We start from the raw sequence: 27,942 nt of genomic DNA, 5'->3' as shown, positions 1-27,942 counted from the left end.
CTGGCACTCTCTTGGCTAGGGCTTTGTACTCATCCTCTGGCATCCTGAAGCCACAGCTCCAGGCAAAATGACTCTTTCCTCCCATCAAGCCAAATCCCTTGGAGGCCATGTTGGCCAGGCTGGCTGGCTGGCCTCCCACCAGAGCAGGAGAATCAAACACGATCAGTCTACTTGTCCATCCTCCAGATACTTCCCACAGACAGGCAACTTGTTAAAAAAACAAAAAATCACATAAAGGAGACTCAAAATCCAGGATTTAATCATGGACAGAAATTTTATCTTAATATCTAATCTCATCTCCTTCTTACTTCAAAATACACTTGTTCCCTTCCTTTGGTCTTCAGTACAGATGAGAACCTGAGAATATTCTCTATAGGATAAGCTTTCCTCTATTAAAAGCCATCTCTGTGCCACCTGATTGCCTGTTCTTCCTCACACTAAATAATCCTTGTTCTTTTCACCTTTTCTAATAGATCCTCTTTTCTAATCTTTAATTCATCTTCATTATTCTCCTTGGAACTCTCTTTACATTCTCCACATACTTCTTAGGCTCAAAGAGCTTGAAGTACCCAATAGAATCGAATCAAATCAAGAGAAAACTACCGCTGCTGTGAAATTTCTAGGGGGAGAAAAGGTTAGGCGAGGACACTCATTTAATTCCTCATTCTTGTTAGTAAATTCATTCCTTCAAAGCTTAATCGAATTTGGGTCAAGTGGTACTATATGGACTTTGGAAAAGGAAAGAACGTCCATCATTCTCATTCTTTTCCCCAGAAGTTTTTTTTTCTCCCTTCTCCTGGAAATGTAACACTATTCAAATATAAGCGTTCAACGTTAAGTATCCAAATGTACATGTTCAAACTGATGGATAAAATTAATCTACCTAAAGGGAAAGAAAGGAGGACAGAACTTGGAAGACGGTAGAAACTAAAGATTGCCTAGTGAAATATTCTCAAAATTTTTGTATTATGACCTTCCTTTGGAGCCTTTTTACACATGTTTTTTCTCCCTAACCACCTCTCCCAAATGAAATTTTGATACTACAGATAAAGTGTATATCTGTTTATGTTCTATATGTGTATCTGTGCTTTATGCACTTAAAGAGTAAGACTTTTTTGCGTGCCCCCTCAAGAACCAATTTCCCCCTCCTTGGGGTTAATATCATCCCCATTGAGAACTCATTGTCTGGTGAGATCTCCATGGCCTTCAGAATGCTTTTACACTTATTCTTCCACCAAGAAGGTGGAATATGTATCTTTGCTCCCTTCTTATAGATGAGAAAGCTATAATTCAGAGTGGTAAATTAATTTGCTCACAGTCCCACTCAGGGCTAGCAGCAGAGTCAGGATTGAAATCCAGTCTCGGATTTCAGATCCAGTATTCATGTCTCTACATGGCAATGATGCCATAAAATCCAGAAATCTGTTCTCTATTATTAAAATAATTACCTAATTTAGCATTTCTGAAACAGGCACTCCCTCCAAAATAATTCCCAATATGGTAATAAACAAGAATGGAAGTGCCTTATTAATGATTGTCTCTGCTTTCAAATTCTTTTCCTGACAAATTATTCCATGTTAAAATTCTTGAGCTGGCCTTATGGTGCTTCCAGCAGCTCTGACACTGAGACACCTCCTGCTGTTCAGAGCTGTGCACTAAGAGATGGTCTTTGTTCCCTGGGTGAGAGCATATCCTGCCATTGCTCTTCTCGCACAAACAATCTTTGTTTTTTCTTCTTGACATTTTATTATGTAAATTTTCATACATACAGAAAGACTGAAAGTTTCATAGCAAACACCCATATACACACCACCTAGATTCTATAATATTTACTCTACTTGCTTTATGGTATATCTATATTCATCCCTCTATCCATCCATTAATCCAACTTTTGTTTTTTGGATATATTTCATAGTAAGTCGTGGACATAGCACTCTCCTCCAGATGCTCCACCATGCAAATCGTCAGAATTCAATAACATAGAGACTTTTAATAGGAGGGTAACACCAGCTTTGTTCCTGAAATTAAAGAAAGTGGGTTTAGTTTACATGTTCGGAAATTAGAGGGTGTGGAATCTGTTTAGTTGGGAACACCAAATGGAGAGCTGTGTCACCTTTTATAACAGGCTACCATTTCTTTTTTCTTTTTTTTTTTTTTTTGGTGAGGAAGATTAGCCCTGAGCTAATATCTGTTGTCAATCCTCCTCTTTTTGGTGAGGAAGATTAGCCCTGATCTAACATCTGTGCCCATTTTCCTCTAGTTTATATATGAGACACCTGCCACAGCATGGCTTGATAAGCAGTGCATAGGTCCACACCCAGAATCCGAACCCGTGAACCCCAGGCCATCGAAGCGGAGCCTGCGAACTTAACCACTACACCACAGGGCTGGCCCCAGGCTACCATTTCTTGATGAGGAGAAAGTGGCCACAGGAAGGCAGGTGAAAGGCTAGCTGTGTATTCTAACTGCCTTGGCCTCTTTCATCAATTTACATGTGTTAAATGTGAAGACCAAAATGTTTCTTAAAATGGTTTGTGATCAAATTTATCCTAAATCACAGGATTAAAATTCCCCTCTTTCGGTGCCATATATATAGTGCTTGAGAGAAATTAAACACCAATATTTCCCATAGATAAATGCCAGGCACTGCTCTAAGTGTTTTACATGTATTAACTCACTCTTCAAAGTTGCTTTTAGTGCAAAACTAGGGATTGGCAAACTTTTCCTCGCAAGGGCTAGATAGTAAATACTTTAGGCTTTGAGGACCATACAGTCTCTGTCTCAAGCACTCAACCTGCCATGGGAGCATGAAAGCAGCCATAGGCAATATGCAAAAGATGGAGCGTTTCTGTGTTCTAATAAAACTTTATTTACAAAAATAGTCAGCAGGCAATAGTTCGCTAATGCGTACATAACTAACAAACGTTAGAGTCCCTTCTCTAAAATCAGTGTCAGGACATCTTATAGTCAGCTCAAAACGCAGAGCTTGCCAATACCTCAAGGGCTTTTTTATTTAACGGTGGGTCAAATCATCTCCTTGTGTTCGCGCCCTTCCAACTCTTACTGCACTGGGAGGAGAGAATCATTACTTTTTAATCTATGGCATACTGATGCCAACTTAAAAAATCAAAATGAACTAAGGCAGAAAATGGTTGAACTATATTGTTAAACAACTAAGAATATTGAACACTAAGGGATCTGATCTGCATCCTTGAATTGAAAGGTATTGCTGAAGCGTCATTCAGCATGGTCTTTGAGAAGTCATGGAACCCTGAGGACGACAACAGAGCAAAGGGACAACCAGAAAAGTGTAATTACAGATGGTAGAAATACCCAGGGAGATGCAAGAACAATCCATCAAACAATCAACGTGTAATTACCTAGAAGGACACAAGGTGCTGCACGGCAACCAATATGCCTTTGTCAGGCTATGCCAAGGCTATTTAATTTCCTTCCACAGTAGATAGGGAGATGACACTGGCCATGTAAATAAGGAGAAAGAGAGATACCATCGCTAAAGCAAAGCTTGCTATTCTGTCCAACAAGACAGGAAGGTACAATGTACTTAGAGCTGATGTCAAGCGAAACTATGATTTGTTAAAGGACGCAGCCACAGGTGATTGATTACCAACGGCTCAGTCAGTGTCAGCCTGGAGACGATGAGGGGAGTGGTAGACTGAGGCAAGGAGGCAGGGCTAGGAGAGCACCAGTGCTGGACTGGCTTTTATTAGCAAATTAGTCACCTATCATCCTGAATTAAGAAATGCTCATTAAGCACAGTGATGATCCACTGAAGGAAGGGACTAGCATCTTGGAAGATAGAAATATAATTCAAAGTATTCCTGACATAATGATAAAGGATCTGGTATTTTTATTAATGCAAAGGTCCATTAAAAGCAAGAGTAAATCTAGCAAGGATCTGTGCACAGTCAAAAGATAAGAAAAACACCTAAAAAGAGCTGGAGTTCATAATACGGTATACCGAATAGGAATGAACATGAGTATGACTCATCTCATTAGAACTGAATTTGAATATTTTTGTTAATTAGTAATGCAAACACAATACTGAGAAGTATAACAAACTGGGGGGTGGGCTAGGAAACCAGCCTAAATAAGGCACTGACCACACTCCTACATGGGTTCATATTTGGCCTCTGCAACATACGAGGGTGGGGGAAAGCTCACCACAGCAAAGAAGAAAGGCAAAGGCAGAATATTTTTAAAGGGTGGAAAAATAACATCTAGGAGGAAGTACATCTAGAATAAAAAGAAGGCTCTGGGGTGACTTGGCATCTACTTTGAACTTTATGAAAAGTCTAGCACAGTGCTGGGCAAACAGTAAGAATCATCAGGAGACAAAGTGTCTTGATTCTTCCATCCTAGGGTGTAGAGAAGGAGTATGACATAGAAAGCAGAGGGAGTGAGTGGCTCTCACCCTTGAGTGAGATCGGGATCACATGCAAAGCTTGTGGAAACCCAGGCTGCTGGGCCCCATCTCCGAGTTTTTGAGTCAGCGGGTCAGGGGTGGGCCAGAGAATCCGCATTTCTAACTAATTCCCAAGTGATGCTGTTGCTGCTGGTCCTGGGACCACACTTTGAGAATCACTGGGTTAGAAGTCCAGTCCTGGATTCGGTCTGGGTTTGCATTTGTCTCTGCCCCTCCTGTGCCACTTGTCTCATTTCCTCTTGTAAAATGAGAGGGATAACAATCCCCATCGGACTGTTGTGAGGAATAATACATGTAAAACTCTTAACCCAGTGCTCAGAGCCCAATGAGTACTCCATATATGTTAGCTCTCATTACTATTAAAAGACTGACAACAAGTAAATAATTAGGCAATATCATTTAGGGTGGTCATATTAAAATTGGGACAGTCTGAGATTGCACCACCCACATTTTTCTGATGGAAAGTAGAGTCAAGGTTACAAATCTGTTTTTAAATGTTTCACTGCTTGGTTAGCCAGGCCACACTACCCTAGGAGACGTGGCTTGCCCCGGGCGAAGTGTAACCTGCCTTTATCAGCATTATTTCTCAGTTAATGTTTAACCAGGTGAGTAAAATGTGAAGTACGTCTTTAAAACCTCACTAGCGTGCCCAGCGCTATGCACCTGCTCCCTTTCCCAGAAGGTCCCAGCCATACCTGAAATTTTGCTGGACCTGACCGCTGCATCACAGAGCAGACATACTGTGTGTGGGCTGCTCCAGAGAGCAATTGCTGTGGAGGTGAGATACTTGCTTTCTGTTTGGATGTGTATGGTTGGCCCTACAAAAGCCAGCACCTCCTCATAACCATTGTGCCCACAGTCTGGACCACCCCACTCACACCTTCCCTCAATGAGTGATGGTATCTTGGTCTATGACTGTCACAGGCTAGGTAAGGATAATAGAGCATGTGTCATAATCCATGAAGCTATGGGTTATTCTTTTTTTCTAAAACAACTAATAGTACACAATGTAGTACTTAATCTCTGGTAATTATATAAAGGAATACGCATTTCAAGTTAGATTTTCTTTCTTTCTTTCTTTTTTTTTTTTGGTGAGGAAGATTAGCCCTGAGCTAACATCTGTTGCCAACCCTCCTCTTTTCGCTGAGGAAGATTGGCCCTGGGCTAACGTGAGTGCCCGTCTTTCGCCACTTTATATGGGACGCCATCACAGCATGGCTTCATAAGTGGTGCATAGGTCCACGCCCAGGATCAGAACCTGCAAACCCCAGGCTGCGGGAAGCAGAGTGGGCGAACTTAACTGCTACGTCACCGGGCTGGCCCCTCAAGTTAGATTTTAAAAAATAATAATCACTCGGAGCGATTAAGGAAGCTTCTCAAGAAATTTTACTTATTATCGATCACTGTTTAATCTCTCCTTTATTTTCCTTATTTTGTTTTAAGAAGAAACCTTCCACTTTTGCCTCAACTTATGCTTCAGCATATACAGTGTTCCTTGGTGGCCTCTCCAGTTCAGCCCATCTGTCCCCTTTGCTCAGAGTCCTTGAGCCTCTGAATCCTATAGCAGCTTGTCCTCAAGAGCTGCTTATCTATGGCTCATGATATCGCCTTGGAAATGACTCAATATTTCTAGGTGTAAATGTGCAGGGTCTGCATTACATTAGAAGAAGTTGAAAGTATTCCAAGGAGAGTGACTTCTTTTTTGGAGGGTTATGTATTTTGGTAGATCACAGCACTTGTCAATAAGAAAGTTAGTCTTTATTTTAAAAAGTACAAACTTTTGGTTCTATCTTTAGAAAAAAATACAACTCATGTCTAAAATTTTTTTTCTAACATTGGTTTTAGGAGAAGGTTTTCCCTCTTTACTACAGTGGGTCTACAAGCAAAGCAAATCTAGCTCAGGATGAAATCACATCAGGAAAAGAGCCTGACTGCATGAGGGAGGGAGATGAAAGCCTGGGGGGAGTATGATGGGAAAAGCCCTTTATTCTTGGTTGTGTCAATACTAAGGTGGGGGGGGGGGGTGGTGAAGAGACCAGTGGAGAAAGTCTAGGATGAAAAGAAGAGAAATATTCCTTACCAGGGAAGAAATAGCCTTCTGATTACTACACATAAAGCCAATTAAAATGTAATGGGATTGATTTTTGTTTGTGGCTTGTAGAATCAATCTCATTACTTTAGAGACATATCTTGTCTAGATATCTTGAATCAGTAGAGTTTTCACGTTCTCTCAAATGCATATTAGTTTAAAAACATTTATTTTCAAAAATAAAAGAAGAAAAGGGAGAAGACTGTAGAACAGTAGAAAACCACTATGAGTTTACTTTTAATCTGTGATTTGAAATGTACTTAGTTGAGAATGATATGGCCAATCAATATGGCTTGTTAAGATCTTCCAGACATGCCTAGGTCAAGATAAATGCCTGAAGCTATAAGACTACAAGACTGTGAAGTCTAGGTATGGTGAATCAAAATTTAAAAAGCATGATGATAAAATGAAATGCTGGGCCGGCCCCGTGGCTTAGCGGTTAAGTGTGCGCGCTCTGCTACCGGCGGCCCGGGTTCGGATCCCGGGCGCGCACCGACGCACCGCTTCTCTGGCCATGCTGAGGCCGCGTCCCACATACAGCAACTAGAAGGATGTGCAACTATGACGTACAACTATCTACTGGGGCTTTGGGGGGAAAAAAAAGGAGGAGGATTGGCAATAGATGTTAGCTCAGAGCTGGTCTTCCTCAGCAAAAAGAGGAGGATTAGCATGGATGCTAGCTCAGGGCTGATCTTCCTCAAAAAAAAAAAAAAAAAACACCAAATGCTTTTTGTAGGCTTAAAAAAACAGTTTTTACAAATAAAGGTAGAAGAGAGTGAAATGAGTAGATATTTAAGAACACCAAAAACTAGAGAAAATGCACAGAAAGGGAGAGCATTTGAAGTGGTATTTGAAAAATGAATACAATTTACTAGGAGGTAAAATACGGTATTATTGCAATTCAAGATAGGTAGTGTCATCTGTATTTGGCTTAAGCTCTGACTATCAAAAATAAAAAAAAAAAGCTGGTTCTGATATGAATGCTAGAAATCTCAGTTCTACAATTCACATTTGCATTTAAAAAAAACTTTTTCAAAACAGATTATTTATGGCAAGGGAGAGGGGAAGTGAAACTGCATAAAATGGAGAACAATTTGAAATAATAGTACGTAATTTTATTTCCCTTTCTTGAAATTGCTTTTTATAACCCCATATTCACCACAGCAATTTCAAAAAAGAAAGACAAATGACACCAAATCATTTATAGTCACAAAAGAATTTCTACTTATCGTGTATTCTTCAGGTAATCCTAGTGGAACTTGACTTTGTATTAGTCATGCAAGTAAATCTCGACGTTTTGGCCTTTTGGAAGGCCAAAAAGAAATTTAGAATATTCCAAGAAAAAATATTAGTCTGTGTTTAAGTAAGAACCCTAACAACTGCCAAAAGTCCAACTCACTACCCTAATTACAGTATTGAGTAAATCTGATATGATATTTATAATAGTTTGAGAATTCTAAATTTCTTATTTTAGCCATCTCTATCCTTTTTTCCATCATTTTTCCATATATTTACTGATTGCCCACTGCTGCTTGGCACTACGCTCAATGTTAAGGAAGTACCTAAGATTAAGACTACTGAAGTCTCTGGGACACGTATTCTCCTGGAGGGAGATGTACAAGCAACAAGTAAACAAATATGATAAGAAAGCATATTCGAGAGTGAATTAAGTACTACAAACAAAATAAACAGGGAAGATCTGATGGTTGGGGAGGTGCTCATTTTTATGGGGTTCAGGGAGAGCTTCCGTTATTAGGTGAACTTTGATCTGAAACCTGGACATGCAGAGAACCTGAGAACAAGAATTCCAGGCAAAGGGCAAATTCGAAGGCCCTGTAGTAACAACATTGTGGTTTGTTTGATGAGTGGGAGCAGCCCGGGGCTGCAAGGCAGTGCACTCTGAGGAGAAGGGGACAGACAGGGCAGTGAGGAATGCAGGAGCCACACCATGGCTCAGAGGCAGAGCAAGAAGTCTTGCTTTTCTTTTAAGAGTAATGGGAACCATTGAAGCTGCTGGATTTATATTTAACAATGATGATTTGGGCTCCTGTTTGGTGAATGGAGTGTGCGTGTGTGCGTGTGTGTGTGTGTGTGTGTGTGTGTATGTGAGCTGCAGGAATAGTGCCAAGAGTGGAAGCAGGGACATCAGGCAGGAGGCTGCTGACTCTCAATAATCCAGGCAAGAAATGATGAAGGCCAAAACCACATGCTAGTCATAGAGACGGAGAAAAGCGGGCAAATGCAAGATATATTTGGAGGTAAATACGATTGCTAACAGAAAAGGGTGAGTGTGGGAAAGAGAGGGGTCCAGGTTTCTGAAGTTCAGTGCCATTTAGTGGAGTGAGGTCCAGTTCTGTTTTGAACATTAGGCTGGAGATGGCCTGCAGGACAGCTACTTGAAGAGGTCAAGGAGGCAGGTGGAGCGAGGCGTTAGGGTCCAGAGGAAAGGTCTTAGCTAGAGACACAAACTTGGGAGTCAATATTCTGCACAGCTCCATGCAGACCATCCAGGCACACATTTGGTACTTAATAAATGCTTATGAAATGACTGATTGATAATTGAAGGAAAGGGCAAGTGAGAATTTTGCATACTGGAAGATGTTTTGAATATCTTGGCAAGGAGCACTCAGGAAATGCCAGTAGAGTGCCAGGTGCCACGGCTGCTCAATAAATACTAATTTACAGTGATGAATCTCAAGAAAGCAATGAACTGCTATTTCAGTAACTGACCTACCTGGCTTACTTGGTGCCAGAGCCGCTGTTCAGCTGCTCGTACCTTCTTTTCCTCACCCTCCGTATCTTTTTTCCTGGTGGCTTAATTCCTGACCTAGGCATCCTAGTTTGTTCTTGATCATTGCCTTTTTTGCCCTCACATTCGGAGAATACCGTCATTGCTCTGATCCTGTCCCTAATGACTGTCTCAGAACCTGCTCTTCACAGGTTTCTGAAACTGCCATGAATCATGAACACTGAGTACCTACTATGCGCCAGGCACCATTCTAGACACTTGACACATATATCCCATTTAGATTCATTTAGATGCAAAGTAGATGTTTGCCCGCGGTTAGACCTCAATCCCCCTGAGAGAGGAAGTGCTTGGCTGTAAATCAGGTAGCTAGAGAGTGGCAGAGCAAGGATTCAAAACAAGTCCAGCTCACTCTGCAGCCAGGTTCCCCTGTCCGGGTTTGCAAAGCTTGTTGGATTTTGCCCGCTGAATCAGTCTCTACCTTTGACTCACGTAGTTCTGCAGAAAGTCCATCAGGGGGTTGGTATCTGTTGACAGCCACCAAACACTCAAGTCAGCTTGGCTGTGTCTGTACCCTTGAGCAACTGTGTTGTGTATCTCTGTAACTGCAGACTTACTTGGTGCTCTAATCTGGGTATTTATCATGTTCAATGAGAGGATCCTAACCTGAGAGAGGCCCATAGTCTGGGAAGTTATTAGTCATTAGAGAAACAAAAGAGATCGAGTATGTTGGAGTAACACAGCTGGGCAGGCTTACCAGGGGCAAGGAAAGAGGTGGCTGGGAGGAGAGGGGTTGAAGACTAAGAAGGAGAGCAGCAGGACTGTGTGTAAAAGGAAAACGTGGACTCTTAATAGCTAGCTAAGGGGTGAGATGGCAAAGACATAGAAAAAAATCATAACTCATTGTTCAAAAGAAATAGCCTTTATGGCTTTATGTAAATGTGTTAATAAAGCTTCACTCTCTATGGCCACACACTCAAACTGAAAGGCTTTCTGTCTTCATTAAGCATGTCCCCTGAGCATGCAGGTGTGTTACGAGGCAAAGAGACGTTTGCTCAAACAGCGTCTGTATCAGGAGCAATGGTTTCACCAGTGTCCAAGAGGAGGCCGTGCCTTCACTAGAAGGAGGCCCAATCCTGGGAGGCCAAGCAATTTGGGCAGGAATTATTTGCAGTTAACGTCGTTCAGGAGGACAAAGGGAACTGTCGCTCCTCCTGCTGGCACTCATCTAAGCAGCACCCGTTCTTCCAGCACACTTGACCCTTTATCGCCTGACACCTGCCTGGCTGCATGGGCCCCATGCTGCCTGCTGAGGAAATGGAGCTGATGAATATCCACTTCATGTGAGTTTTCATGGCAGAAATGGATCATGGAATTTCTAGAGGCAAGCTACCTATGAATCCAGCATCAACCAGGCATAACTTATTAATGAATCAAATTGATAAAGGTCGAAAGATGAAAATCTTGGTTTAAAAGACAGACAAGGGAATTAAAATGAGCTGCACATACACCACGTCCTTTAGTTACAGCACATCACGGTGGCTTGTGGCACACAGCTCTGCTTTGCTAAGGTGACTGTGGCATTTCCTTCTGATGCAAGTGGAACATTAAAGAAATACGCAGTGGACCCTCATCCCACTAGATGTCTGAAGAGTTTCAGCTGAACCCTAGCAGAGCTTCTGTGAAGCTAATCTGAATCCACCCATGTTCATTGCTCACATTCCACTGGCTTAGAACAACTGACATGGTTCCAAGGATTTTGAGAAACAAGTACACACTCTCTCTCTTTCTCGTGCTCTCTTTTACACACACACACTCGCCCACACACACAGAGGTAAAACCTTAAATATATCTTTAATTACATACATCATGATTTTGTTCTCTTTTAATATGACACTCAAAGTACCAATAGCCAAGTTCTTTGCTGTATTCCCAGCACCTGGATCAAAGTCAGAACAGAGTAGGCTCTCCATGTATATTTGTTGAATAAATGAACAAATGAATATTTACTGCCCCTTTGGATTTCAAGTTCTGGTACCCGACCTTGCCCAGAGACTTTCTATTAATACCCCTAGGAAGAGTCCTTAGTTGTATTCTAACTTTACATACATTCTTTTTACACAGACATTTAAACTCCTCTAGCTCCCTACACATGGTTATATGTTTTCTGGTGGAGAAATACTAAATGTAAAGTAGGACTGAAGGAATTTTAAACAACTTTTTTCTTAATTCTCACCATGAACACCCTATTTAAACTATCTCATTAAAACATTGTATTTATCCTATTCTTCCCTTATTGGATATTATTGGATAAGCAAAGGACAACAGTCAGCAGGATTAGTGACAGGATAGGATAAGACTACCAAATAAAGATTTGACCTCATCCTGGATTTTTCCTTAAGGATCAGATATTTTCTCCTCTCAAGCCACATTCCTGGGATGAGAATGTCTACTCTTTATTAAAATTCAGATTACTTGATGAGTTTCAATGCCCTTCAACAGAAGTAAAATTTTACGTAGAAACATTTATTAAACAGCGATAAGCTGGCTGTAGATATGGGTATGTATGTACCCAAGTCTTTGAGACTCAGAGCCATATCCAGTCAGTCTGCCAGGAAGTACTGATGTTCAAGGATGAATCTCAAGAGTGCTGGAATTGGAGCCTTTTCCCCCTGATGAGGCAGATGTGACACTGTGAAAGATATCTGCTACTCTATATTTAATCAAAGTCATAATAACAAAAATACGAAAGGACCCCTAGACCTTTGAAAAATATTAGTTTGGCTATTAAAGGAACTAGTCAGTGTAAAAATAGAAAATAGAGCCTTAGTGCTGCCTTTCAAATCTTGCTGGCATCCCAGGCGATAAGAGAACTGATTAGTGAAGGAGAGCTAAGGAAAGTCCTGTGGGCTGGTAAGCATTTTTATGAGTCGATGTATTTTTTAAGCTTATCGCCAAGAATAAAACTACAGTCACTTTTCTTTGTAGGGATTTTTTTTTTTAATGTCAAGGTAATATTTAAAAGAATAAAGGTTTGCTAAATATGGGTTGTTGAGAATACCCAGATATTTAGTATTCTCTGTATTTTCTCTGTTGGAAGCATTCTATAACAAAAAAATGATAAAAGAATCAAAATAGCAGGAACAAGGAAAACAACCAAAACACACATTTTAGGGGAGTTTACCAAGGATGCTTAATTTGCCTCTGCAGTGGTTAAAAACGTGAGATATTTGATTCCAAGTTAGTTAGTATTTTTTAAATAACACCTGATTTCAAAATAGAGATTATTAAGATGTTAAATTTGGTGATACTCTAACAAACGTTTATAGAAATCAACTCCCAGGAAGCCTGAAAGCCTCCAATAGCAACACAGTGCTGACGATTCATCATATTTAACAAGGTGTATTGGGAAGAGCTGAGTACTGACCTCCCCAGGACAAATGATCCTCTTGGGACGAGGGGCCTCTTGCTGTAACTGATACACTGCCAAAAGAAAAAGAAAACGATAATTACAATCAGAAAACTGCAACACATACCAACACGCCTTCAAATAGTTCCATCTAAGTCCATCTCAAAAACTGAAAATATTTCAAACACAAAACAAAGAGGATACAGGCACATTTTTAGATGGAATGAAGTCAGATCATTTATATGGAAATTAATCACCACGAATGTAAACTGCAAAAATTGATTTTTTTTTCTTATGAGGCCAATTTAGTTTCATAATTGTTACTGGCATTGTTCATTTTATGGCTTTCTTGGAAGACTAGATATGACTAAAATTCTTCAGGATATTTTAAAGATGAAATTCTACTTGTGAGTACCTAAGTAGTAAGATCATATAACAATAGGATTCTTGAATTTAAATGCCAATGTCTCCTGACATAGCAGGAAAGACTGGCAGTGGAAGAGGAGTGTCATTCTCTGCAATGTTAACAGTTACGTACAAAGACACAACTGATTCTCTGAGTGAGCGAAACACCAAGTCATTTCTCTTCTCATGAGCTCCATTTTTGCGCTGCCCATGACTGTGGATTCTCATCTGTTTGATTATTTCCCACTCATTATCATTCCTTTTTTTGGGGCCCTTTCACATCTTAAAAAATAATAACTCTCCTATATCCTGCTTTAAAGACTTTCAGGCTTGGTCATGGAGGAAAGCGGGAAATTATACACAAAAACACCATTATTCAGACTATTACTTGTGATTTTTCAGACCATAAGAAATGATTTTCTCCTGCTCAGCGAGTCTGGTTATTATCTCTCTTAGCGGGAAACTACCCTATGCAGGTACCTGTGGCTTCTACTTCCAGGAAAATAGAAATTGAATACAAGCCTAGTTGATGTTATCTTCAGAATCTTGAGAGGGAAGAATTAATTTTAGATGGAATAAATCTATGGAAAGTTAAAAACTCGATTCTATAAAGACTTTCTAGAAAATGTAATAAGAGAAGCAAAAATTTCTGATTTATTCTTAGATCTAAAAATAAAAAAGAAATTTTAATTGAAGGGCAGATGGTTATGTGGAAACAGAGATGAAAATGATGAGATATATTTTGTAATTATGGCTCCCCAATGCCTTCAACTCAACATGGTTATTTTCTTACCTAATTAAGTGTAGACTACGCAGCTTTAGCACAGAGCAGAGACTAGCTAACCCTCTTCTAGATGTTGTAATGTGCCACATTTCTAAGCTTAAGTTGCCCACACTAATGATGACGCCTGTGTCACTTAAGGACCACTGTCCCCATGTATGGGAGATAGGGGCACAGAAGGCTTCTTGTAAAAGAAGAAACATGAGGAAGAGTTGGCCAAAGATAGAGAAATAATTGTGGACATTCCCCTGACTATTCCAGTAATGCCCATGCTGTCCTTAAATCATAAGAGAGGCAGCATGGAATCCTTTATTCCTCTCGAATCAGCCCCAACCTAACTGCTTTTCAGTAGGGTGTTCCTGTTAATGAGTGTAATGGGAACCAATGGGGCCATCTCCTGGAATCGTAGTTTTAGATCTAAGGGAAGTTGCAGAACCTACGTCCAGAGGATCCTGTCCCCTTTTCTCTTCTCATTGTCAACGCCTCTCAGAGTCAACAGTTACATGTGAGGGGACGGCTGGAACAGCTTTGTGAACGCCATTTTTAATGCTTCCCTTGGAGGTGGCAAAGGAAGTACACCTGTTATGAGAGAAGCATTTTTAGCTAAGCGTGCCTTTGCAGTTCATGTCAGCAAGTACGTGAGCATCTGCTGTAGGCTAGATATCACAGTCAGCATTATGTGGAGGCTTTGAGGATGAACGGAGAGGAAGAGAGAAGAGAAGGTAACCAGCACACTGAGTGCCTGTCATGTGCCAGGAACAATATTTTATTGAATCTTAATGACAACTTAGAAAAAATAACTTTGTATTATTATCATTCTTGTTTTTCAGATGAGAAAACAAGTGCAGAGAAGTTAAATATTTGCCCCATGGTATCCAGCTAAAATGTATCTTGTTGACTCCAAAGCCCTGGTTTGTTTTTCTTATGCTTCAGGCCCTTGGCACTTGCTATTCTCTCCACCTGGACAGCTCTTTCCCCAGATATCCACATGGTTCCCTCCCCCTCTTCATTCAGGTCTTCCCTGACTTGTCTGACTTGGAAGGTGACATGATCCGGTCTGTTTCAGAATAATGATAACAGGGATAAGACCATGGAGAATAATAGGAGCTGCCATTTTCTGGACACCTACTATGTGCTAGGCACCTTATCTGCATCTTCTCATTTAATCTTCCCAACAAACTTCTAAGGTAACTGTTACTCCCCCCCCACCCCCGCTTCCCCCGATAAAGTAGTGGAGATGCTAAACTTAGAAGAAGCTCAAGATCACAAAGATAATACGATGAAATCAAGATTTAAAGCCTGATTTCCAGATCCCCAAGTCTGTATTTTTCAGCCTCAGCCAGTGGTTCACTGAAGCAGACGGTGGAGAGATCCCATGTGGGGCTGCTTGTGTTAGAATCTCAGGGAGCTGTTATAAAATACAGATTCCCAGACTCCGTCATCCCTTGCCATGCTCACTCTGCCAGTCTGGCAAGGGCGCCCAAAATCTGTTCTTTTTAAAGCTCTTTGGGAGATTCCGATGCACAGCCAGGAGTGGGGGCCACTGCCCTTTGTCTTGCTGAAGGAAGAATGAGAAAGGGAACCTTGGAGATGGGGAAGTGAGAGGAACAGTATTTTAATTGTACACAAATGAGACGGTGAACGTGGGAGTTGAGGCAACACTAGTGGGAATGCAGGTGAGAAAGTGAGCAAATTGCACAGCAGGATGGACCGGCTTGATTACAAACTGAACAGAGAGAAGGACCTTGAATGACTGAGAGATCCAGACGCCATTAACAATCACAGAGGATACAGGGGAAGGAACATTTCTGGACAGTTCCCCTCCTGTGTCCACAGGCTAAAGCCCATAGCTGTGTCCTCTAGGGACCCTCTGAGGTTTAGTAAAGAGAAATGCAGTACTTCACCAGTCTCATAACTGGGAACAGTCTGAGCCAGGGGTGATTTTGAGGGGGTGCCTGCAAACCCCTCCAGCCAGGAACACCTCTCCTTCCTGGTCCTTGGGCAGCACACATCACTAATCGATCGCTATTTCTCAGTGAGCTGGTTTCAGATCCGCAAGACATGCTCGGTGCTTTTCCAAGCAACAGAAGTTGGCAAATAGGCACAGAAGCCATCTGGGTTATGTGTCTGTCTATAAAGATAATGAGATGGCAACCAACTGCAATGGTAGCCATATAAAAAATGGGGCCCTAAATCCTATCTCAGCTTTGAGAGAGGGCCCCAGTTCCTCATTGTCTATGTTAGTTATAACAAAACAAACATTGTGAAAAAAATCTCAGAGGCACATTTAATACAACTGGATCATGTCACATGATCTGAAAGTGTCACTTCTTGAATTTTCTTTGTTCAACAAACACATTTCACAAGCAAAACACAATAATGTATTTCACTTCTTGGGTGGTTCTGTGGGCTAAGAGGTGATGTGATGGAATTTGCTTCTACAGCAATGTTCCAAATATGTTCCAGGCACTCCCCAGCCCTGGGCACTCTACAGCATATGAGAGAATTCTTAACACTGGAATAAGTTGTTTGACAGGGCAGGGGGGTAGGGGGTGGGGATTACAGTCACTGGGGAACGTGGAGGTGGAGGAGATTCCCTGTTCCCCAAGAAACCTGAAGCAGATTGAGAAATCCAAGCTTACTGAGAGAATATTTTACTTTTTCTTCAATAAGAAAACTCGACTCACCCTCCTCTGGTAACAGAATCAACCCGCTCCCTGTGAATGCTGAGTGAAAGCCTGTGGCCTGGGTGACACCGAAGCCCAGTCCAGACCCATCAGCTCCTAAGAAACCCTGCAAGGATGGCCTCTAACAGCCACTTGTTTCTAAAGAGGGCATGCGGACCCAGGAGCCAAACCCCGACACTTGGTTGTGACACTGAGCCAGTACCACTCTGCCCACTGCCCACGTCTTCCCAATTTTCACAGAAAAAACTCATGGATGTGAGTAGGAAGTAGTCGGGGCTTTAGAGGCCTTCTTGGTTCAACCCCACCTCCAGCCTGCCTCACTAACAGAACGTCCAGTCTTAATGGGGACTGAGTTCTCCCCTTGTCAAATGTCACTGTGAAAAACCGGAGGACGAGGCTGTGTAGCCTCAAACCAGGGGGTCTCAGGGGTAAGTGTGCATAACAAACACCTGTGCGGTGTGCTAAATTACACATCCCTCTACTCTTCTGATTCAGAAACTTGGGGTAGGGCCCAGGAATCATTATTATAAATATTCTCCCCAGGTGATTCTGATTCAGGGGGCCTGAGGATCCGGGTTTTGAGGTTCTAAACTCCTCTTTAGAAAAACATGAGCCAGGCACGAGCCAGGGCTGCTTGACCCGCTGTCCAGGAGAGTCTCCCGGGGGAGCTGTTGGCCACAGCATCTGCTGCCTAATTGGCACTTGGCCTCTTAAAAAATAAAATCTTTCGGAGTACACCCATGGTGGTTGACTTTTGAACTTGTCTGCTTAGGCCATACAGTTCACATAATTCTGGCTTAAAATTTAGAATGTGGCTTTATTTTTTTTTAAGTGAACTTGAAAATAGCTTTTCTTTTAGAGAAAAGGGGGCTGGGGAACGTTGAAACCAAAGCTTTCTCAGTGACCTCATCAATGTTTTTGGGTTTTGTCTTGAGTATTAAGGACTAGCTGCAGATATATGATATTTTGGGACAAGACTATTCTTACGAAAAAGGAAGGGGAGCAGAGAACGCAGGAATTTAAGGGACATCATGGCTCTTTGAGTCAAGACCGAGTCTTATCCATCCTTATGGCCCCACAACCCCAAGTAGAATGTCTGGCTTAAGGCAAAGACTTAATATGCATTTGCTGAATGAATGGATGAATAGACAATGCACTTTATACTGAGAGAGCTGATTTCTAAGGTTCCTTACTCTTCTAAATTTCTAAATCAGACCTTTGTGGTTGCCTTCCCAGCATCCATTTCCATCTTCCCCATTCCAACAGTACTCCAAATTTTCCATTCAAGTGGATTATATAGGATTGGTCCCCCCTCCCACCCCGAATTCCAGTGGTGGTCCCTGATTGGTTTAGGGCAGTTAGCATATCCCAACTCTCTGACCACAGTGACAGAGCCAGTATTGGTGACTCAGGTCAATCTGAGACTCAGTTCTAAGACTTTGCTTGAAGTGTTGGGGAAGTAAACTGTCTCTGTCTGTTGCTCTTGAATGAGGAAGCGGTAGCCCTGGTGCTACCTGGTAGCTATCTGGGGATCACAAGGTAAGAGCCTACTAATAGTGGAGCCAAACCTAGGCAAGTAGAGCCAAAAGAGGAAGAGATATACACTGGGTTCTGGTAATGTCATTTGAGTTGCTGGAACAAGTCATGCCTGAAGCCAGTGCCTCTGCACTTTTTGCTTAAGTCAATCAATGTGATTGAACGGAAAAATCTGCTACTTGCACCCAAGAGCATTGCATTTAGCATTAAAACTTAAAAACAGCTTCTTAAAGTGAATCATTATGAAGTAGACTAATTTTCTTTTAGGAATAATATCATAATTGGGACTAATGTTTCATGATAATATTCTGATATTAAATAAGTCAAAGTTATGAAATAATGAAAGCAAAGATATACCTCTATATTTCTATAATAATTGAAAATCATGATTTTTTAAACCAAATCCTCTAATATGGCAAAAATGTACTGCATCCAGTAAATATATGAGAGATTTCAAAGTACCAAATAATCATTAAAATTTAAAAAAAAAAGTGTATGATGGAAAGATGTGGATTCCATATACGATATGCTAATGAGTTTGACATCAATACCTAAAATTAATCTCTCAAAGGATGTTTGTGAGCATTTCAAAAACAAGAGCTTGGGGGCCAGCCCAGTGGCGTAGTGGTTAAGTTTACACGCTCCGCTTCGGTGGCCCAGGGTTCGCGGGTTCGGATCCCAGGCACAGACCTACTCACTGCTTATCTAGTCATACTGTGGCAGGCGTCCCACACATAAAGTAGAGAAAGATGGGCACGGATGTTAGCTCAGGGCCAATCTTCCTCAGCAAAAGGAGGAGGATTGGCAACAGATGTTAGCTCAGGGCTAATCTTCCTCACAAAAAAAAGAAGAGCTTGGTGATTCCTGAGGTTACCAACAGGTTATTTAAAACAAAACAAATTTCATCTTCTGAAACTTGTTGGCTTTCAGATCAGGAAAATGCTATAGTTACAGCATATTTGGATTTTAAAAAGTACCTCATGAAGTACTACAAGGCCCTAAGATTCCTTCTTTAATTCATCTTTCAAGACTCATATGCAAATTTAACCTCTTCTATAAAGTCCCTAATCTCAGGAGGTAGAGGAATAGTATATTATTATTAAAATTCACTTGCATTTTAAGTTAATTTGTTTACATCTGTCTCCTTACTAGACTGTAAACTGGAGGAAAATATGGACCACATTTTATTCATTTTTGATCCCTAATACTTATTCTCTGACATTCAGAAGGTGTTCATTGTTTGCTGAAAGACCAAATGAGTGGATGATAATCTTGGGATTAAGATGGAACAGCAGGAGCTTGGGAATAATACTGTCAGGTGAGTTTGTAAGTGGTTCAACATCCAAACTCAAACAATTCATGGATCCAGGACAACCAAAAGAGAATTCTTTCTCAGTGGTGCTCCATAGGCCTCCGGTCAATGTGGTTTTGATGCCATGGATGGCCTTCTGATGGCACATTTTCCTCACTTTTGGAGTTCCACCTCACTAGAGGCCTTCAACTAGAGCCTGGATGACTATTAGTTGGGTGTAATAGAGAGGAATTTCATATATGCCATTAGGTTTGTATTAAATGGCCTCTACCATCCCTTCTGCATCTAAAGTTTTACAATTCTAGAGCAAATTAAAAAAAAAAAAAAAAAACACAACTTGGTTAGACCCCCCAAATCAGACTTGAAACCAATACACTAGGGTAAAATTGATATTGTGAACATATAATTAGCAAGGTTTTTTCTAGCTTCCTTAAGACATAGAAGTACATTTAAGAGATATATTTGGTCGCACAAGGTCTCTTAGCAAAAGGGGAAATGAATTTGAGCCAATGCCATCTTTTCGCTTCAGTAAAGCTCTCTGCAGTGGCATTCACTCAACAAATATTTATTGGGTAGTTAATGTATGCAAGGCTGTGTGCAAGGCAGTGTGCAAAGCATAGTAAGTCATGGAACACCCAGTACCTCTCACTACAGATATTTGGTTGATTTACTGTCAGAGCACTTCACACTCCATTAGGAAACAAACAAACAAAACAACCAATTACTAAGTCATTAGCGCTGCCTTTTAAAATAGAAGATCAGAATGCAGAACATTAGATTGGAAGGGCCCTTAGAGACCCAGCACAGCCCCTTTATTTCACAGGTGGAAGAACAGACTCAGGTAATAAAGAACGAGGTGCCTCTATATATGCTGACATGAAAAGACAAAAAAACAAGATATTTGGAAGTGACACGAGCAAGTTGAAGGACACTAAGCACAGCATAAACCTATTTTCACAAAAGGAAACAACAACAACAAAAATGCCTCAAAATTAGGCACGTGTATTTTAAACACATGGAAGGATATGCCTTCCAAAACTGACAGGGGTCGGCTACCGGGAAGCAGGAAAGAGGCATGGAATACGGGGTAGGGGCTGGTTTGTGGATTATGGGAAATTTTTACTCTCAGCTTTATGTATTTCTGTAATGTTTGTCTTTTATGTAGCTTTGTATTGCTTTTGTAACAAATATATATACACATAGGCATATGGATATACATGTGTGTGTGTCTCTGTGTGTACGTACATACTTATTTACATACTTATTTACATACTTATGTACAGAATTTTAAATAGAAAGAAACAAGTCTTGGAAACTTGCAGGCTGTGGGTCAGGCTTGCTTCTCGGTTCCACTCTGAATGCTACTCTGATCCTTTTTGCAAAACCTTTGCCAAGTTACCGAACTTCCCTGAGCTGTGGTTTCCTTGTATGTGAGATGGAGATAATAATGGTAGCCGTGGTGCTTAGGGCTGTGGTGAGAATTTGAGAGTTCAAGCGCGTAGCTGGCAGAGTAGCTGGCCCACAGCAGGTCTCAGTGGGCGGCAGAAACAAGGGCAAGATCAATGACGATAGTAATAATTATTCTTATAGCTGCTGCCTAGCAGCAGAGCCTGAACAAGAACCTGTGTCCCCTGGCACTCAGCCAAGTGGGTTTCCACCGTACCACACTCCTTCCCTCTCTTACTGGAGAATTACTTAGTCAGGCTGATGACACTAAGGAAAGAGAGAATGAGCGGAGATGAGACAACTGCCTGCCTTCACCAGGAGGGCTGAACTGGTGGCTGATGATCAGATAATGATCTCTGTTTCTAAGGACTCACTCTTAGTGACCAAACATGATTCTTTGCTATCTGTTAATACTTTTTGCAGTAAATGTCATACAATATTACAGCGTTAGGATGATCATGGATATGGATGATTAGAATAGAATTCATGGAAGTCAACAAATTCACCCTTGCTGACCAACCGTGGAAGAAAGGAAGGAAGGAAGGAAAGAAGGAAGCCCCAAATCAAAAGGTAGAGAGTCAGAATGTACATCTCATTTTTTCTAAGCATTCCTGACGTGGGTCACAGGCAGCCGGCTCTTGAGGGTCCTGGCCAGGGTAGAGTGCTTTCCCAGTTCCCTCTGACCAATATCTCTCCTAAGGGGAAAAACAAGGATTTGGGTGTTCAGTGCCGTGATGTGGGACTGCTTGTGTGCACTAAACCAACGACAAGAATTGTTCAAAAGGCAGGCCTGCTCGAGACTTCTGAGGAAATTATCATTTCAGATACTCACAATACGATTTCCATATTGGAGGCTGGTACTCTTCAGCATCTAGAATAAAAAGAAAGAAATCAATCCGTCAGCCTGCACGTCAAACTGTCAACACGCGTCTTCTCCGGAGGAACAACAGTCTGTCAGCAGTACTTGCATTCTGCTCTCAGGGGGCCTCTCTGCTCATTTATGGGACAGTTCCAGGCATGAGGGAGGAAATGTGCATGGCAACCCTGTGGACCCAACACCACTTTCTTCAGATCACTTACATGACAGAATCAATTGCTTAGCCATTTTCATAGAGCCCAGTAAATCAAAAAAGATTTTTAAAGCAATTAACTTGATTGTACCCTCCAGCAATCCTTTCAAACAGTATTTACTTAACTTGGCATAATAAACATATAATTTATCTCACAGTTTCCAATCAGACCTTTAGCCCATTTATTAAGACTTGAGGGCAAGACGCAGAGTGGCAAGTATGTAATATGAAATCTGGGAAGTTGTGCAACTCAACCAACTGAACTCCTAAAATACTAGGTCTGACAGCAGAGACACTGATGATTCAATTGGAATCGCGTTATCTCCTTGAATTTACTGCAATGTGTGACTTAGGAAATTTCCAGAAAACCTCTCAGCAATCAGAAGTGTCAGAGTGAAAGAGTTACAACAAAAGGGAGAGGATAAAATTGTTATTCATCAATCTAGAAAACAGACAATGGGAGAAAATCTGCTTGTTCAGTCGACTCAAGAATCCTCACGCTGACAGCTGAATTTATAATTCTGACGGAGTGACTCGAGTCTTCCCGAGCTCGTAGCTGAGGCCTTGGTAAAATGTACTCCAGCTTAAACAGCCAGAGGGCAAAACCCTTTTCCCCAAGTCACAGAGTGTTGAGCTAGGGGAAGCCTTAACAGCTCTCTAATTCAGCTCGTTCAGACAAAGAGACTCTGCTTTTGTCATCTGCACTCCATGCCATCACACAGCTGTCCTTACCCCATCCTCGTCCCTGTGCTACTGTCACATACTTTCATGCAAAGCAATAGAACTTTTCTAGCCTCATGCAGTAAGACAGTTTGAGACTTTTTCCCTTCTTGAGAAACAAATATGCTATTTATAAATAAAAACTAACTCGAGTGGTGAACTTCCCCAAATTCTACTCAACTATACAAGTGTAGCTTAAATTAAATTCTTTCACAATTAATATCTTGCTCTGGGGTCCACCCTATCCCAGAGGTCACTAAATGCCTCCAAAAGTAGTTGCATACAAACAAATCTGTATTGTTAGGCCTGCGTTGTCAGGAACCTACCTATGGATCATCAGCCACAGAGGCACACACACAAAGACAGTGCATTGATAATGGTTTATGCTGTTATTCAAACTTAGTTTGCTGAATAAAAGTGAAACTCGATACTTTTGTCAAAGTAAGAGAACAGTATCTTACAATAGCGAGCTTTTAACCTAAACATGCAATTAATTTCATCCTTTATGTGACATAAACCAATTCTAATGGATTAACATGAGTTTTTGTTTATAAAGAGCATTAAAATAAAATAAATCAAGTTGCCGAGTTTACAATAAAATTCTAGAACCATCCATACAATGCCACCTCACCAGAAAAGCCAGGTCCTGCATGTTAAATGTTGATGACATCTTCTTTTTTCTTTTTTTTTCTTTTTTTTGTGAGGAAGATCAGCCCTGAGCTAACATCTGTGCTAACCCTCCTCTTTTTGCTGAGGAAGACCGGCTCTGAGCTAACATCTATTGCCTATCCTCCTCCTTTTTTTTTTCCCCCAAAGCCTCAGTAGACAGTTGTATGTCACGGTTGCACAGCCTTCTAGTTGCTGTATGTGGGACTCAGCCTCAGTATGGCCGGAGAAGCAGTGCGTCAGTGTGCACCCGGGATCCGAACCCGGGCCGCCAGTAGTGGAGCACGCGCACTTAACCGCTAAGCCACGGGGCCAGCCCAATGACATCTTCTAAGATATTTTTTCAAAGATAAAGATCAACACACACACAACAGATTGTATAGAAATGTAAATCCTTGACATGTCATCTACACAAAGCTGTAATGTATTGGTATTTTGGGTGAGATTTATGCTACGAGGTAAGCACAACCCCCAGACCAAGAAGTGGTCAAGATGTTCAGTCCCCAGAGTGTGACTTTCTATATATTGAAGGAAGGTACCAAAAAAAAAAAAAGTCTCCTTTCCGCAGGTTTTTAAATATAGTTCAGATGCTCGACTTGGATCTCCTAAGACCTTACCTTAAGTCAGAAGTTTAGATTAGATGACCTCTCACTGTCCATTACAGTCTTATTGTTCTGGGAAAAACCTAGAATTCTGTCTCACCTGAAACACCGGCTCCGAGCTTTTTAACTTTCGTCTAGGCTGCCCTGCATGCTACACTAACAATCTATCCCCTTCCAGTTGCTCCCTGTTGGCAATATAACATATAGGTGAAGAAAGCTGCCTATAGAGACTGGAGATTTTAATGCTCCCTTGCTTAAAATCCTCAATGTCTTCCCTCTGCATTTGGATTAAAGTACAAACATCATACTATGGCCTACAAGGCCCTGTGTCATCTGGTCCCTGTCACCTCTTGACTCCATTGCAGACACTTTTCCCTTTTTCAGTTATCATCCAACCACACTGGCCGTCTCTCTGTTCCTAGAACAAGCCAAGCTCTTCCCAGCCTTCGCTCTTGTGGACCGTCTATGTAAAATGCTCTCCAATAGATCTCTGCATGGCTGCCTTGCTCCATCATGTAGGGCTCAGCTCAAATGTCACCTCCTTGGGGGTTTCCCTGCCAATCTTGTGTAAACTAGCCTTGCCCCAACCCCAGTCACTATCCTCCGTAGCACTTATTACCTTCTGAAATTATTTATTGATTGGTTGGCTTGTTATTACTGGTCTCATCCCACTTTAGCCAAACTCCATATAAGCAGGATTGCTTCATTCACTTGTGCATCACCTGCCCTTAGAAGGGTGCCTGGCCTATAACAGACATTCAAAAAGCATGTGTTAAATAAATGAATGAACTCTCAGGGTTCAAGTCTTACCTCTGACAACTACTGGCTGAGCAACTTGAAGCAGGTCACTTAACTTCTTTTAAGGGCCTCCCAACACTCATCTTTATAAAACAGAAAAAATAAAAGTAGCTACCTCACAACCTATCTCTTAGGGTTATTGTGAGAATTAAATGCGACAACGTATATAAAGTTCTTGGGACAGCTCCTGGCAAATAGCAACTTCTCCATGAAGCCCCACTAATGCTGTCATTGTGCTGTGGTCATTGTTCATCACCCTGTCCTGGCTCTTCCCAGGTGAGCTCATGTTCTTGCCTTCTCTCCCTTGACCGCAGCCAATGACTATCTCTATTCTTGCCCTCAGATCTGGAGCCTGTAATTAAGTTCCAGTGCTGTTGTCATGGAAGGTTTTTCTTTCCCATAAAAGAATTCAAAGTGAGAGGCCATTTGTCATGCTTCAGTGGAACAACTATAATTACCTTGGTCTTAGAGACATGTTTCACAGACCACGAAAGCGCACTGTTAGGAGGCCTTGGTCAAGCGACAGGGCACAAAATATTTTTAATATGTTGAAACAAATCTTTAGCAGCCTCCAACACCGCCCCACCAACACGCACATTTGCCCTGATTTCATACAGTATTTTTCAAAGATCTACTTTACTCTTGGATAGCCTGACGTTTTTTCTTTTTAACAAGGAATAGGTTTTCTAGGTCATTTAGTTCACTTTCCTCGTTTGCCAAATGAGGAAAATGAAACGCAGAACGATTAAGTGGCTTTCTCAAGGTCATAAAACAAGTGAGAGGCAGAGGTGGGATTAGAGCAGGGAGCTCTGCGTTCCAGGCCTCTGACAGGTCAGTCATCCTTGCCAGGAAGTCCACCCTAATTTACATATACTGAAATCCAGGAAAAAAATTATTATATAACAGGTTTGTTACTTCAATTCTTGTGAAGCTTGAAGGAAAAAATAAAAAACAGAAAAGAAAGAAAATTAGCAGTATGAAAATTGTCATCAAGTCAAATGGTGGGACAGTATGCCATCTTTACACATACCTCCATCTAATAGTTAACGCCCAGGAGATGCAAGCTACTGGAAGTACTGACACCATAAGGCGTAATGCTTTTGGAAAGTCTACTATTCTGTTAAACATTTTAGAGAAATGGGTATAATGCAGAAGGAAGGGAAAGGAGGTAGAAGAGAAGCAGCTCCTTGTTCTGAGAAAAAATTGTCCTTGAACCCAGAAGACAGTTACACATCTTTTGAAAGGATCAATAAATTATAAGGGTCAAAGAGGCTTAGGAAAATATATTGCTTAAAAATATTGACTAATTTGCATCCAAACTTTAAAAAGTGCATAAACTCTTTGACTCAGCAATTCTATTCTACGGGGATTCAGCTTAAGGTAGTAATTGAAGACGAATATATGAACAAGGTGTTCATTGTTGCTTTGTGTATCATAGTGAATCTAACAGCCCAGAAAGAAGGGAGTGGCTAAATAAATTATCATATACTATAGCCATGAAAATGATGGTGTGAGTCAGAGCTTTGTGGTCAAGAGCATGGCCTCTGAAGCTTGACTGCTTAGATTCAAAACCCAGCTCTGTCACTTACTAGCTGTGTGAGCTTAGGCAAGTTATCTCATCTCTCTGTGCCTCAGTTTTTTAATCTATAAAATGGGAGTAATAATACTACCCAACATATAGCATGTTGTGAGGATAGGATGAGTTAATATGTATAAAGTACGTAGTCTGGTGCCTGGCATGTAGTAAACTCTTTTATCTGCTGTTGTTATTATCTGTCTTTAATGATATAGAATAACATTCTTGCTACATTAAGTATTAAACAAATTGGGTTTCAAACAATTTATTAAATATGATCCCATTTTTTGGGGTACATTTATTTTATTAATATGATCCCATTTTTAAGAAAAGATAAACATTTACATACATAGAAATTATTTACAAGGCTATAAAAACCCAATTAATAACAGTTGCTATAAATGATAGTGAAAATAGAGGTGATTTCTATTTTTCTCTTCTTTTGCTTACCTGCATTTTCTAATTTTCTGTTCATACTGCCTGCATAAAAATTAAAATGAATGAGAAATAAATTAATGGGAGCGTGAGGTGTTTTCTTTTCTTTTCTTTTTTTTAACATGCTGTCTAAATAAATCACCACCTTGAAACTGAAGTAGAAGTAAAAAGACTCAACAAAAATCCTTCCTTTAATAACACACACAGCATGTACAGTGTTCATGCAGGAAGAGCTAAAGGTGAGGACAAAAGAAAAAAGACCAGGGCTTCTGTAAGCAAAAGGCCATGCCCAGTTCCGTTGGCCCTCTTTTAAAAATTCTTTGAAATAAACATTAATAAGCAATTCTAAGCAGGCTGGGAAGCAGGGATCGCCTCTCATTAACGAAGGGGGGAAAAAGGGAAAAAAGGTAGATGCTTAGAAAAGGACCAAAACCTTACAGAAATTGGTAATAAGACCACTCAGATGAAATAATTCACAAAGAATCTGAAAATATTAAACAAAAAGAAAAGCTGGTTAAAGGGGCATACAGGTGCAGGTTAAAACCCGGAAGCAATCTTGAGAAAACCTTATGTGCTACAGTAACTAAACCCTGAAAAGACGGGCTGCCGTTCTGAACTGGGGGAAGAGGAAGAACTCGGGGATCAGCTCATGGGAAGCTTTTCCACGTGTGAGACCCAAAGAGGGGACTAGAGGGGCTCAGAGAGCACGTGTCATAACACGTCACCTTCTAGATCAAGAGCGTGACAAAAATAATGTAATATCTCTATTGTTTTTACTAAACTTAAAAAGAATACACGCATCATTGAAAAACAGAAAAAGACCAACAATTAAAAAACGTATATCTTAGAAAGTCCCCAACCTGAGAAAATGCACCATTAGCAGATTTGTGTGAATCCTTCCAGATTTTGTCCTGTGAACGTCTAGAATAAAAATTTATAAATATGGTCTCATATCATATACATCTTTCTGCAATTTGCTTTTGCACTTAAAGATATTTCTTAGGCATCTTTCCATGTCAGTACACACAGATCTGTGTTATTATTATTTTTACTAACTGTGGCTTGGTCTTCCATTGTATGAGAATACCAAAATGTATTTAATTTATTTATGTTATAGTTTCCAACTGATGAACATTTAGGCTATTTTCAATTGTTTGCTACTATAAACAATGCTGCAATGATATGTTATACGTGTAGTATAGATTCTGGGAAGTTGA

The 27,942-nt window shown here is 40.9% G+C and overlaps 1 protein-coding gene across 1 annotated transcript in view; it reads right to left on the bottom strand.

Moving 5' to 3' along the window:
* Positions 1 to 27,942, bottom strand: part of CHN2 (chimerin 2) — a 289,049-nt gene that overhangs the window by 118,180 nt on the left and 142,927 nt on the right. Inside the window, exons 2-3 of the mRNA XM_014786059.2 lie at positions 21,691 to 21,729; positions 12,710 to 12,765 (exon numbers count right to left, since the gene is read on the bottom strand). Of these exons, the coding sequence (XP_014641545.2) occupies positions 12,710 to 12,765; positions 21,691 to 21,729 (95 nt within the window). The remainder of the gene's footprint in view (positions 1 to 12,709; positions 12,766 to 21,690; positions 21,730 to 27,942) is intronic.

The sequence above is a fragment of the Ceratotherium simum genome, chromosome 1, assembly GCF_057802395.1.
Source record: "Ceratotherium simum simum isolate JZ-2026a chromosome 1, ASM5780239v1, whole genome shotgun sequence".
NCBI classification, from domain to species: domain Eukaryota; kingdom Metazoa; phylum Chordata; class Mammalia; order Perissodactyla; family Rhinocerotidae; genus Ceratotherium; species Ceratotherium simum.
Note: the sequence above shows the minus strand (reverse complement) of the source record. Positions and strands in the feature narration are given on the sequence as shown.